Here is a 13,257-nt window from a genome sequence, read left to right on the forward strand (position 1 = left end):
AACAATCCAAACAGAGGTAGGGTTTAGACAGTCAGGGGGGAAACCGAGACCCTTGAAAAGGACACTTCCTCACCACAGGAGGAAGAAAAATAAAATCGGAAGATTTAGCATGTCAAAAAAACGCCTGGTCCGAGCGGGAGGGAGGGAGGGGGGGGGGGCGGGGAGGGAGAGGAGAGTGAATTTTCACAGCATGGGGGATATTAAGGAAATTGAACTGATGGTTCCTCTTATATACACACACACACATAAAGGTTACACATGGGCAGAGGTTACGAGACACCACCCCGGCTCCGAGCGCATACTTGTTCCAAATGTCTCTGTTGCTGAGGGGACACGGAGGAGCTTAAAGATCCCAATAAAAATGCCTCTGCCTCTTTCAAGTAAAAAAACAAGCTTCGCCACAAACCACCTCCATTATTCAGAGTTACCTCGCGGCCGAGCATCATTGTTGAACTTTGCTTTCACGGAGTTTTATTTGCGAGAAGTCCTGGGCAAACACCAAAATGCTTACCGAGTCCTAAGTGGAAACGGGATTCCTGGTGTCCCCTTTCATTTGCCTGCGCAGAGCCCACCTAGATAAAAGGCAGCCCCTAACAGTAGAGAAAGGCCTCTTTTATAATTCTATTAGAGCTCTGTCCCTTCAGCTCGCCGTTGAGCAATGGATCCTGACCCTGACTTAATTAAGTGGCAAATGGCGGAATGATTCTCCTAAACCCGGCCCACGGAGTCAAGAACACATGACTGAATTCAAATAAAGAGGTACAAACAAGGATAATTAGTCAAGCCTGAAAGACAAAGGCGAACTGGGAATTTATAGGAAGGGGAAACTCAGACGGAGGAGGGGGCGGAGCCAGCGGCGGAGGAGCCACAGAATGACCAATCTGGTCGCCTGCAATAAAGGTGCATCGGTCCATAGGAAGAGGAGGAAGTCCGTCCCACCACCAGCACATCTTTCAAACGCACAGTCCCCATAAACAATCAAAGCTCCTCGGGCTCCTCCCACTCTTTCCCCGAGCATCCAAATTCACTGCGGACACATCAAACAGACGCAGTGAAGGGGAGAAATGGTGGCGTTGAAGGGTTTCGGACGGGGGGGGTTTAATGGGGGGTGGTGCTGGGGGCTCGGGGCAGCCTGAACAGACCTCTCAGTGGGGGTGGGCAGCTTGTATGGGCCCGATTCCCATGCAGCCGACAGCTCCACTTCCACAAACCGAGGGGAGGGAAAGAGACAAGGGGGGAGCGAGGAAGAGGGGACAGCAGCAGAAAGACGAAGAGGCAGCTCGGAGGGAGAAGACAGATGAAGAAGAAGAGAAAAAAAGAGAAAGCGAACACAACGGGGAAAGAAAGCTGGGCCCCAAAGCATCAAAGGTTGCTAGGGGCCAGAAATGACGGAGCAACACAGTAAACGCCGCGGCATAAAAAGTGCTAAATGCGGCCCCCCCACCCCCCCCACGGTCCAGCGGGTACAGTGTGGACACGGCGCCGTCCTCTCGGAGGAGAACGGCGGCAAAAGAATTTAGGCAAATATTTTTTACAAGTGGAGTAGACATTGGTTCTTTCCCCTCCTTCAAGAAAGAGTGGACGACCAGAACCAATGTGCTGAGCTCTAGAGGCCGGCAGAGAGAGAGAGAGAGAGAGGCTGAATATATTGTGACATTAATGAGGTTGTCAGACCCCGTGTGATCGAGTGGACGGGTTTTTGTGCCAGATAAACTAATACCTTTAAATGTTCATGCTTTTAACCCTTGCTGAACCCTGGCCCGGCGTACAAAGCCCAGGGAGAAGCAGATCTTTTTTTATTTCATGTCATCGGGTTAGAGCCTTTTGTCACGATTTCGTAATGTTAACAATATTGAAGCTAAATGGCATCGGTTAAGTGGACTGTGCCACAATGACTCAGCCCTTCCTCTGCGTCCACCTGGCTCTGAAACCCGATGCCATGTGGGCAATTAGTGGCCGTGGTGCCACTTCTCCCACACAGGGCTAATTACTGACCTGTGGGTTTCATTTGGAGAGAGCGAGAGAGCGAGAGAGGCAGGGAATGACAGAGGGAGAGAGTGAGAGAGGGAGGACATGGGGAAGACCCCGTCATTAATTTGTCTTAATTAATTACTCCTCCTTCCACCAGGGCTGCTGGCAAGGCCGGGCTATTCTGAAAGCTCTTCCGAGAGTTGGCGTTCCAGCGACTCCTCCTAACCTGTGAGCGGCCTGGAAGTCGACCAACGCACGGGTCCTGAACCGGGAGCCTCACACAACCAGAGAGGACGAGAGGCGGAGCCAGATGCCAGCGCCGGGGCACCAGGGGTTAACACGGGCAGCGGGGGGGGGGGGGGGGGGCCAGGTTTGGAGAGGTTAGCGATGTGATTCATTTTTATTACCGCGCGGCCCCTGCAGGCGGCAGGAGTGGCAAATTATTTCTGAAACAAAGTGGAGGGCTCTCATCAGAGCTATTACCTGCCTGTGGCCGGGGGGGGCGCGGAGCCCACAGAGGGTGACAGTGAGAGGCCGGCGCCAGTGAGGGATAGCCGTCCACATCCGTCCACGCTCCAGGACATCTCCCCCAAATGAGAACTGGTGTCTGTGTGTGTGTGTGTGTGTGTGTGTGTGTGTGTGTGTGTGTGTGTGTGTGTGTGTGTTTGTGTGTGTGTGTGTGTGTGTGTGAGCTCATGCAGAGGATAAGGCTAAAGTTAGTCATTGGACCTCCCCCCTCCCACGGTATCCGCTAAAATACTTTGTGGTGTTTTCTTACACCAACATGTGAAGCAATTAGAGGTGGCGTGCAAAACACAACGACGCCCCGGTGCTAATTAAAAGAACAATCCCCCCCCACGATATGCTGACCGCAGAGATCAGCCACAATGCAGAGCGTCCGCAAATGATCTCTCACAGATTATTTAGCCGTAAACTGATCAGACATGATTTCATGAATGGGTTATTAATGGCAACTAATGGCTTTATTCGTGTTTAATAAATCAATAATAATGTACATATAAGCTTTAGGACATAAATAGGGACAACTTTTGGGTTGCTAACCAACATTGTGACTAAAATCTGAGTATTTATAACAACATATGGAAACTCAAACCTGCAGAATTAACGACTAAGCAGAAAGTGAGAAGCCTCATGAGTGTTTATTAATAGATTAACAACCTTTAAATGCATTATTACCAAGGAGTAACCAGAAAGGGATTTCCCACAACCTCAATATCCATCCTGTTTTCCTAGTAGCTGCCTATACATCTTTAAAAGAAAAGTATTTATTAACTTTGTAATTTCCATTTAAAATGCTTCATAACAGGTGACTCATTAGAAAGTGGTACCGTGCATTCTTCCTATTTTTCAGGTGACACGCATGCACATATGCAAGGATATGAGCATGTTTCCAATTTAAAAGCCTGCAATCAGTCTGACGTACACCAGTAGTCTCAGTGTTGCTGTGCGGCTCCGCGTACGACAAATCTATATATTGTGTTCCTGCCTTCCTGAATATCATAAGCTAAACCAATCTTGTGGATGAACGCCTTTAAGTTAAACCTCAAAAATGCGAGAGGTAAAACTAGTCTTGCAGGAGACATTCAATCAGACACTGAGCTGATATTCAGGTAGTTACTGAATCGTTTAGATTAGGTGTCTCTAATGTTTAGTGGGAGTCGGGAGCCATACACTGCCTGCCGAGGTGCCATCACAAAGCTGCTTCATGTCACTGATGTGACACAATTAAAATCCTTCCGCATGTGCTGCACTCAAGTTAAGAGAATCACCCACAGAGGAGGAGGAGGAGGAGGAGGAGGATATATTGTGTAGAGAAAAAGATGAAGAAAAAACTACATCCCATTAAGTGGGTCTTAATTCATCATTCACTATAAAGCCTAAATAATTTGATGCTACCGTTTACCCCACGAGGCTACAATCTTCTATCAGCGACAAAATCAGCAGCCTCTCAATGACCAGTGGCCATGTGTGATATTTACAAAAGCAGTTTTTTGTCTGAGGATTAGTTATGCTGAAAATGAGATTTATTGTTTGACAGTGGAGACTAATGGAGACGCTGCCGCGGGACACCATTGGATTTTTAAGACAATGAAGAACCTTCGGGCCGGAGGCGACGTGGGACTGACAGTGGTACGGAGAGGAATCAACATCAATAATCTTTCATCAAGTCCACGGTGGAGCACTTTAGCACAGATACCATTCAATAAATAACTGTAGGCCATCATTCAGCGCTGAACTGGCCGAAAAAAGCGGAGGATGGATTCGGGAGGTTCAGTGGACTGAGAAAACAAAGAATTGTTCATTTGGAAACATGAATACAGTCACAATGACTTGTGCAATGTGAATGTGAACAGTGAATGTGTGTGCACGTTTGAAGTCTTTTCAAAAGCACACAACCACAGTGTCAGCACTTCCACAACTTTGTGCTGAATATCACAAAAAATCCATCGACAAGAAATATTAAACTTGATTTGATCTGGTACCTGGTTATCATAGGTTGCTCAGACTTCTTCATAGTAAAGTGAGCTTCTTGTTATTTATTGAAGATATACAAATTCAAAATGTTAGAAAACATGGGAAAAAATACTCGCAGTACCACAATACCACAGCCTAAGTGAACACTTCACTATTGTCATTTACCTTTTTTTAAAGGGTTAGCTGATGCCCCATTTATTTAATTCACAACTATATAAACTGAAGATAATCTCCATGTTGGGGATGTTTCGTTTTTTTTGCTGGAAAATTAATCAAATAATTGACTGGTTAATAATGAGTCATGTTCAGCACTGGTTGAGATTCGATTTATAATAAAAGGAAGCATACAACAGCACTTTCTCTGATCAGATTAATCAATGTGGTGTCATCAATATCTAATTAGGTGACAGCACAACATGCATCCTGCTCCCATGTTAAGCCTTCACGCTGTACTTGATCATATTTATGTAATTCTTGATTGATATACGATTGGTGAAGCATCAGAGAACGCAGACGGGTTAACGGTCGTAGTAAAAAGAACCCAGTCATGTTTCCCTGCTGGTCTGTCACTTGTTTTAACAAAGTTATAACACTACGATGTTAAAACAGTGGAATGCCACTAGCATTGAGCCCACAGACACTTTCCCCGGTGACAGACAGAGTGATGACCCGGCCACGTGTGATGGATATGTGACAGGGCGGCTCGGGGCCCGAGGGCCTGGCTCTTGGGGGTGGGGTTACTCCATAATGGCTTGCTTAATTACCTGCACAGCCACACAGCAGGTCATTAGTCAGACTGGGACGCCAGGTCTCACCTGTCACCGAGAGATAAACAATCCTCCTACCGGATCTGGGGACCTCAGAGGGAAGAGGGGCCGCGGAGGGGAGTTAGGGCCGGGGAGCATGGGATGATGTGTATATTTCTTAAAGGGTGTATGTTAAAAACATGGAAAACTTTCAATTAAATACACTGATGCAAAGATGCAACAGAGGGTTTGGGGAGTGTCGGATTTGGTTGAGATAGCATCTTTTCTGGATTAGCGTGTACGCGTCAAGTGACAAAGTTGATGGATTTGGAGCAGGACATGGTATTTATCTGGTAAGTGCAAAATGTCAAACTCAACACTATCCTGAATTATGGGTCGAGAACAGATGGAGATATGAGATAAAAGAAGAGAGGCAGATATAGATGTCAACAAGGTACTGGCTGAGGCATTGTGATCACTGTGTACAGTACGGACTGAAACATAAATACTGTGTCCCTGGCTCAACACCCTGACATTTATGGACCCCTGGTGCTTCTTATGGGGCATTTTGTGGCGTGAAGTGCCTGCGCAGAAATGTGGCCGGCAAATAAACGGCAGCTAACGGGGGAGAAGGCAGCTCTGGCTTCTCCTTCTATAATCTCCGCTCTGGTTCATTAAGCGCCACCTTTTTATTTGCAGACGGGTGCTAACCTGATGCTGTCGCTCCCCGGCTTGCTGTATCCTTCCAAGGCGCCCTCCCACACGCTGTTGGCCATGGCGTTCCCGATGGCCGTCATCACCATGCTGAGCTCCACCGGCCAGTCGTCCAGGTCCAGGGAGCGGACGCGGGACAGGTGCGTGCCCAGGTTCCTGTGGATGCCCGAGCACTCGATGCACATCAGGGCGCCGAGGTTCAAACTGGCCCAGTCTGGGTCTGTATGGGAGAGGAGAAAAACCATCATGAGGATAGAGCAGAAGAATGAGAGAAGCTTCGCCAATTTGTCTGAACTGACGATTTACAGAGAAATAATGTAATTAAGCTCTGCTCTTATATAATTTATACCGGCACAGTTTCATAATAAAGCAATTCAAAACAAAAACCTCTCACAATAACATAAGAGATCTCTAACTTGGTGTTTAACTCTGATGCTGCATCGTGTAGTTGTGTGCAGCGTTATATGCTTCCATAAAGTTGTTACCATCCATGCAGACAGTTATAGTTTCAGCTGCAGTTGTGGAATGTGGAATCTGTTGCGAGAGAGCTACACCTCCATAGACTGAACTAATCCTGTGGTTAAGGCTGCTCCTAGTCATGATAAGAAAATTAACTTTTGAATTTTAAAGATTTTGACTATAGATATACATGAGTAAAGGTACAACAAGTAATACCCATCATGAGGATAATGCAGAAGAATGAGAGGAGCTTCCCCAATTTGTCTGAACTGATGATTTACAAAGAAATAATTTTATTAAGATTACACTCATTTATATGTTCCAAACAATCTTCTCATTGTTTCCTATTAATCACAGAGACTGTGGCGGTCTGCTGTAATCTAATTTATACTGGCACAGTTTCATAATGAAGCAATTCAAAACAAAAACCTCTCATAATAACATAAGAGATCTCTAACTTGGTGTTTAATTCTGATGCTGCATCGTGTAGCTGTGTGCAGTGCTATTTGCTATCCATAAACTTGTTACCATCCAAGCAGACAGTTATAGTTTCAGCTGCAGTTGTGGAATGAGGAATCTGTTGCGAGAGAGCTACACCGCCATAGACTGAACTAATCCTGTGGTAAAGGCTGCTCATAGTCATGATACAAAATTTTACTTTTGAATTTTAAAGATTTTGACTATAGACATACACGAGTAAAGGTACAACAAGCAATATCCATCACGTTTAACCCTTGAAGCCAAATGCCTTAATTTTTGAACATATATAGATTCACAGAAAAGTTCAGTTTGTTATTATAACAAATCCTTCGTGTGTAAGACATCAGGTGTGTAGATGAAGACTCATACTCACTGGGTCCGTCACAGTCCACACAGAAGCTGTTCCCTCTCACGTTACGTACGGACTGAATGGCCATCGCATCGCTTTGGCTTCCTAACCGAGACTGTAAACCAACCAAGGGGAAAGAATAAGTCGGCAGGAACTAATCATTTGCAAGTGAAGGCAAAAAGAACATTACAAACAGACTCAAAGCACAGACAACAGGTGATGGAGGGAGGGAAGGAGGGCAGAGGGAATATGAATATGAAATTGAGGCCGTGTCTCCCCAGTGTGCTGACACAAGCCGTGTTCTGTCTCTGATGTCTGTCAGTTCTAATAAGAGATCGCCCACACTGCGGCGCACCTGTCTGACAACCTCCCACATGTGACGGCTTGTGGTGGGTGAGCATGGGCGGGGGAGGGTGAGGGCACAATAAAGGTCGGAAAAGAAGGAGGTGTGTATGTGTGTGTGTGTGTGTGTGTGTGTGTGTGTGTGTGTGTGTGTGTGTGTGAGAATGAAGCAGCAGAACTGAAACATGATGACGATGCTGTAATCCGATGATCGGCCCAGAATCCCCGGTCCAGTTTCGACCGTACCTTATTTTTGATGCTCTCACACGACTGCAGGCTGGCGAAGATCTGGCTCTCGATGGATTGGACCCACAGCTCCCGCTCCTCGTACGTGGACGCCTCAAAGTTCCACGTCTGACCCGTCAGCGACACGATGATGAACTCGAAGGAATCCTCTTGCTCTGAAAAACACAAACGGAAAAAATCACAATTAGCTTAATCGAGAATGCACGTGGGCGCTGTTTCAAGTTTTTTTTGGACGTCGCGTGAGCACGTGGTTTACTTCTGCTGCATATCTGTGTGGTAGAAAATCATCTGTCACCACACGGAGGAGGCACACGTCAGCTGGAGCAGCACACACACACACAACCACACACACACACACACACACACACACACAGACACACACACACACAGTCACACATCGGCTGAGCAATCTGACTCTGCAAATCAGCGGCTCAGTGATTGAGGCCCGTCTCTGCACGGATGCTCCACGGAATGAGCTCCTGTTAAACTCAGCAACATTGGGAGTGATTTCTCCTCGGCCCCTCCTGTGGTCCTGTGGCAACGCCGCTTTGTGTGATGATGCCCTCAGAATCTCATAAACTCATAAATGCCAACGTATAGTTTTGATTCCATTTGCTGCGACTTCAAAAGAGCATCGCAATTACTAATCACCGGCAGCACAATAATACATTTTATGTTTATGAGGTCTTTATGATTCAACCTTCTTTTATGCTTTAAGCATTTATTGAGACTCAAGTTGTTATAGTGTTACTGTACAAACTCAATCAGAGAAGAAAAAAATTATAGCAAAGATGTATCATGATTATGGGCCACGTTGGGACCAGGGGCAAGATCGAGACATAACTGTGATTTTAAAGCTTTTAACCTATTTGAAAGTTTATGTACAGCTATTTAGCCATTTAGCCTTCCATTATAAGAAAGAACTTGAGGTTGTATAATACGTCTGTGAGCAGAAGAGTCTTGCTCACTACTGCTGCACCACATTTGGAGATAATGGTGCAGCAACAGTTTATCCAGGCTCCTTGTACATTCTGGTGAAAATATCAAAATCAGGTTGCTTCTGACCTCACAAGCACAAACTGTCATAAATAATCTTTCCAGATTCAGCCAACGTCTGTTCTGTTGACGATTTGGCTTATTGTAAAACTACTCTGCAGCGTTGACCAGCACCAACGAAGAAGAGTGTCTACCTTTTTGTGATTAACCATTGTTAGGGACAGCCGCTCTGTAAACTAACCCAACTCTCACCATTATGTCATTCTTACATGACTTTATTTTACTTTTTCTCTAATTTTCTCTGCGTCACAATTAAATTTCTAGCACATAGTTGTTCTACTGGCTCATGAAATCATTTACCTTGTGGTTTAAAGTCACAAAATCTGTGTTTTATCTTCCCTGCTCCGGTAAATATAGAGGCCCCATGAGTTTCTCTAATTTTGAGTCGATGCTTCTTTTCGCCACTGGTTCCAACACGTGCACGACCTTATATGGAGAGTGTGGGGACAATATTCTTTGAATGATATTCAGGCTCCGGTCGGGTTCAGTCACGTTGGCTGGGCTGTCCACTTGATTTTCTACACTGCATATGAATTCAGATACAAAAACAAGATTCCCTTTCAGGTTCAGGTCAGACCTCGGCTGCACTCTTCTTTCTTGTTATCTCAACTCCCCAGCAGACTCAGTCTCAGATGGTCGGAGTCACATCAGATAAAGTTTTGTCAGATGAAATCTAATATGTCAAGACAATCTCTGACAATCAGCTACAGTGATATCAGTCAAAGAACAAACAAACCAAAAAAAAAATCCCATTTTGGATCCTGGACTCGTAGTTCCAGCCTCTTGACCTCATCACATTTCCAAGAAATACTTTTGATGACCCTACCAGGGTAGTAAGACAAATTTTGAGCGTTGGTGTTTTGCGGAAATTAGAATAGTGACTTCTGAACAAACTGCCGGCACTGGCTTCTGATATTTCAAGATTGTGTGTTTGTTTTTAACGTATTTGATAGAAATCAATTCCTCTTTCTCAAAGCTTTTTTAGTATAGCTATTAATTTATGTTATTCCTCTGTAAGGACCTATGCAGCCTCTCCATGATTTAATGAGACGGGTCTTTTGGGTTTTTATAATTCTGCAAACTCAACTAGATTGTTTAAACAACTAAATACCCCCTTATGTTGTGTATTAGATTTATTTTTATTGAACTTGACCTGAAACAGGTTTTGAAGAGGGTGAATCCGAAGAGGCTCTGTTACATCCTCTCATCGTGTTAAACTGAGACTTATGAACATGTCACCTGTCGTTTCCAAACAAGGGGTCTGACACGACATATGTTCCAACACATGCCGCGATGCCTCTGCTGCTCGGAAGCAATTCATTAACTCGGTACTGTACAATGTGACTCGTGTTACATCTCTGGTCTCTGCACATGCTTGAGCTCATAGCCAAATGATTTGTAATTACCTAATTATGTCTATGCAAATAGTCGTCTCATTTGCATAAAGCATGTTCGGAGGACTGGAGGCAGGCAGACACAAGGGGAATGTCATTTTTTTGTTTTTTTCTGTGTAGATTTTATCCACTTTGTCCTGGAAATAGTTCTGCTGATATGTTATTAATGTTGTGTATTAATCAACCAAAGTGTTGACGTCATTTATCACTAAAATCACTAATGTATTTCGTCTCTAATCCGTTCTGACATTTGATGAGCGCTGAAACCTTTATTATCAAATGAAACCTGTGTTCATGGTAATCTGATGATAAAAAAAGATCTGCAGACAAATCATCGGTTTTAAAAAGACAACTACACTTTATATTTACGATCAATCCCCCCCCCTACACACATGCTGCTAGATGTAGCTCCGTGCCACTCGGATGACAGATGTCTGACGGACGCCACTAATGTAGCGATCCCCGTGCTGCGGTGGGGGGGGCCATCTCTTCAGGGGGAAAGCAATAATCCAATTAGCTCGACACCGACTTCAATTATCTGATTCAGCTTGTGAAATTGACTACAGGTCACAGAGAATCAATAAAAGACTTGGGAACCTCTTTATTTAGACTCGGAGTGAAACAGTCTTTCAGTGGGTGTGACGTTTTGAAGCCATGGCACGGATTGAAATATCAAAAAGGTCAATTTAAAAAGGAACCTTAAGGGTGAAAGACAATAAAAGCCCAAAATACACAGGATAAAGATAACATTTAAAAATAAATAAAGCTTGATTAATTAGATTACATCGAAAATAAATCAATTTCTTCTTCTCCAACGTACCTGCAGGTACATAACGCATTTGATTAGAATCTGTGGCTCCTGGACTCACACGTTGTTGTACTTGTGTTTTCATCTTTTTAAAAAACCCCGAACAAAGCTAATTATTCTGTTGGCTGCCCAGGCAATAAATTGGAGGCATTAAAACACTTTCATTATGGAGATTAAAAAAGCGACGGATGGCTGGTTTTTTAAACTGATGAGTATACGAGGGAAAACAAATCTAATTCTCCATGCATAGTAATGCACACGGGACGCGCTGGCCACTAAAGAGACAGAGGAGCCTGTGCAGCGGGGAAGTTTTTATGCGTGACACAGGTATCGTCATTACTCGGCTCCATGATGCTGCATGAAGGCTTGTAGGTCAAAGTGCTGATCACGCACACGCATGTTAAATCTGAGCCGGAACAACATGTCACAGGTATCACCGTCGTCTTGCAGGCACCTGCCATGATGAGCTTGTAAAAGGGCCATTAGCGCTTCGGTTATTACTCAATGGTTGCACTTAGAGAACGGCCGGCGCAGGAACCATCACCTTGTCACATTAACACGAGCATTAACCTCCTGACCACATCCGTCTGCCAGCCGACAATCAACAAGTTCGTGCCAATTAGAAATAAATTAACAGGACCCCGCGAGTGGGCGGACAAGGAAGAACACAACTCAAAGGCAACGGGGGGAGCCAACTGTGAAGATTGAGCGAAATATGATTTTCCTTAATTAACATGGCATAATAAAAAGGAAATTAGAGTGTAATGGCCATAGAGCTACAAAGAGGAATGAACGGATAAAGATAGTCGTTGTCCACCATTTACAAGGATCATAAAACTGTTTGGGAACCGCTCAGTTACAGATGTTGTGCTTGATGGCTTCTGGCAGCAACATCACCGCAATTCAATAAAGTGAAATAATAAATGGCTGCCCCGCGAAACAAATAGGTGGTAGATATATTTCAATGTTTACTGGGTGCAGTGCAAGTACATTAACCTAGTGAAGTTTAGAGGTACTTGTACTTAACTTGAGTATTTTAGTATTTAATATAGTAATTGAGAAAATGTACACAACTGAATTTATCTGACAGCCGTAGTTAATGCTTACAGAAGAGAAATGTACATAAAATATATCTTAACCAGATGAGGTACTGGACAACTGGTGTACAGAGTGGGAACAATGGCTGAACAGCCAAGTTATAGCAAAGGGTTTTTAAACCTTACAAGGCAACTGCATTACCAAACCTCTAAGTTAGGTACTCGAAAACTCCAGAAGAGTGTTGCTGGCAGCAGTGATTAGAAACTTTGATACTTTTTCTTTTAAATGACGTTCACTTGAAATAGTTTTTACACTCTGAGTTAATCGCTGTCATTAAAGGAACAATTTCCCAGTTTTTAAGAACTGTAAATCATGTAGGTACCGTACATCCTTGACCTGGAAATCAAAGTGGAACGTGAGAGGGTGACCCGAGGACGGTGATCCCTCTTTTGCTGTGCGTGTGCAGCAGATGCACCACCGAGGACCTGTGGACCAGATTACCACCCCAGGGCTCGGTGCTCAGCCCAGCTGGGCTGTCTATACAGCATATTTTCTGTCTAAGCCTCCCAAAGACCTCTGGAGGACCGGCGTGAAAAACCCTCGGAAAGGACTCAGCAACCGGCTCTGAGCCTTGAGGACTCCCTCATTTTTTTTTAATCCATTTGTATGTGATCACTTGGCTGAAATGATGACAAGGTGCAGAGGTGCAGGAGGTGAGCGATTGTTGTGTTGTGCGCGGGACGTGTTGTGTTGTGTCGTGTGCATGCATCAGGCAGTCACTTAAAGAAGTGCTCGCCGTTCCCGTGAATTAACGAGCAGTTGGGAAGAACAGGCCAAGGCGGTGCCATCTGTAAATGTCACAGGCACTGCTTGCTCATTTTACACATCATTAAAGCCAATATTCCTAACCTGTATCAGAGCAATCAGGAGCAGGCCATTACTGCGACAGGGGCCCCGGGGGAACCACGACCAAACTCAGAAAGAAGAGAGCAGGGAGGGAGGGAGGGCGAGAGAGAGAGAGAGGGAGAGAGAGATAGCGAGATAGAGTACACTCTTTATCTATCTGACACACACACACACGATTCTGAGCACTTTTACAGGCCCACGCACATGCTCACACAAACAAGCCGCACACCTTCCAACAATAAACAAACACAT

The 13,257-nt window shown here is 44.8% G+C and overlaps 1 protein-coding gene across 1 annotated transcript in view; it reads right to left on the reverse strand.

The window, feature by feature from the left end:
- The window catches only part of agap3 (ArfGAP with GTPase domain, ankyrin repeat and PH domain 3), a 74,484-nt gene that overhangs the window by 4,444 nt on the left and 56,783 nt on the right, over positions 1 to 13,257 (reverse strand). The window contains exons 17-19 of the mRNA XM_061084608.1: positions 7,804 to 7,958; positions 7,240 to 7,330; positions 5,925 to 6,147 (exon numbers count right to left, since the gene is read on the reverse strand). Coding sequence (XP_060940591.1) covers positions 5,925 to 6,147; positions 7,240 to 7,330; positions 7,804 to 7,958 — 469 coding nt within the window. The remainder of the gene's footprint in view (positions 1 to 5,924; positions 6,148 to 7,239; positions 7,331 to 7,803; positions 7,959 to 13,257) is intronic.

Source organism: Limanda limanda, chromosome 13 (genome assembly GCF_963576545.1).
Source record: "Limanda limanda chromosome 13, fLimLim1.1, whole genome shotgun sequence".
Taxonomy (NCBI): Eukaryota; Metazoa; Chordata; class Actinopteri; order Pleuronectiformes; family Pleuronectidae; genus Limanda; species Limanda limanda.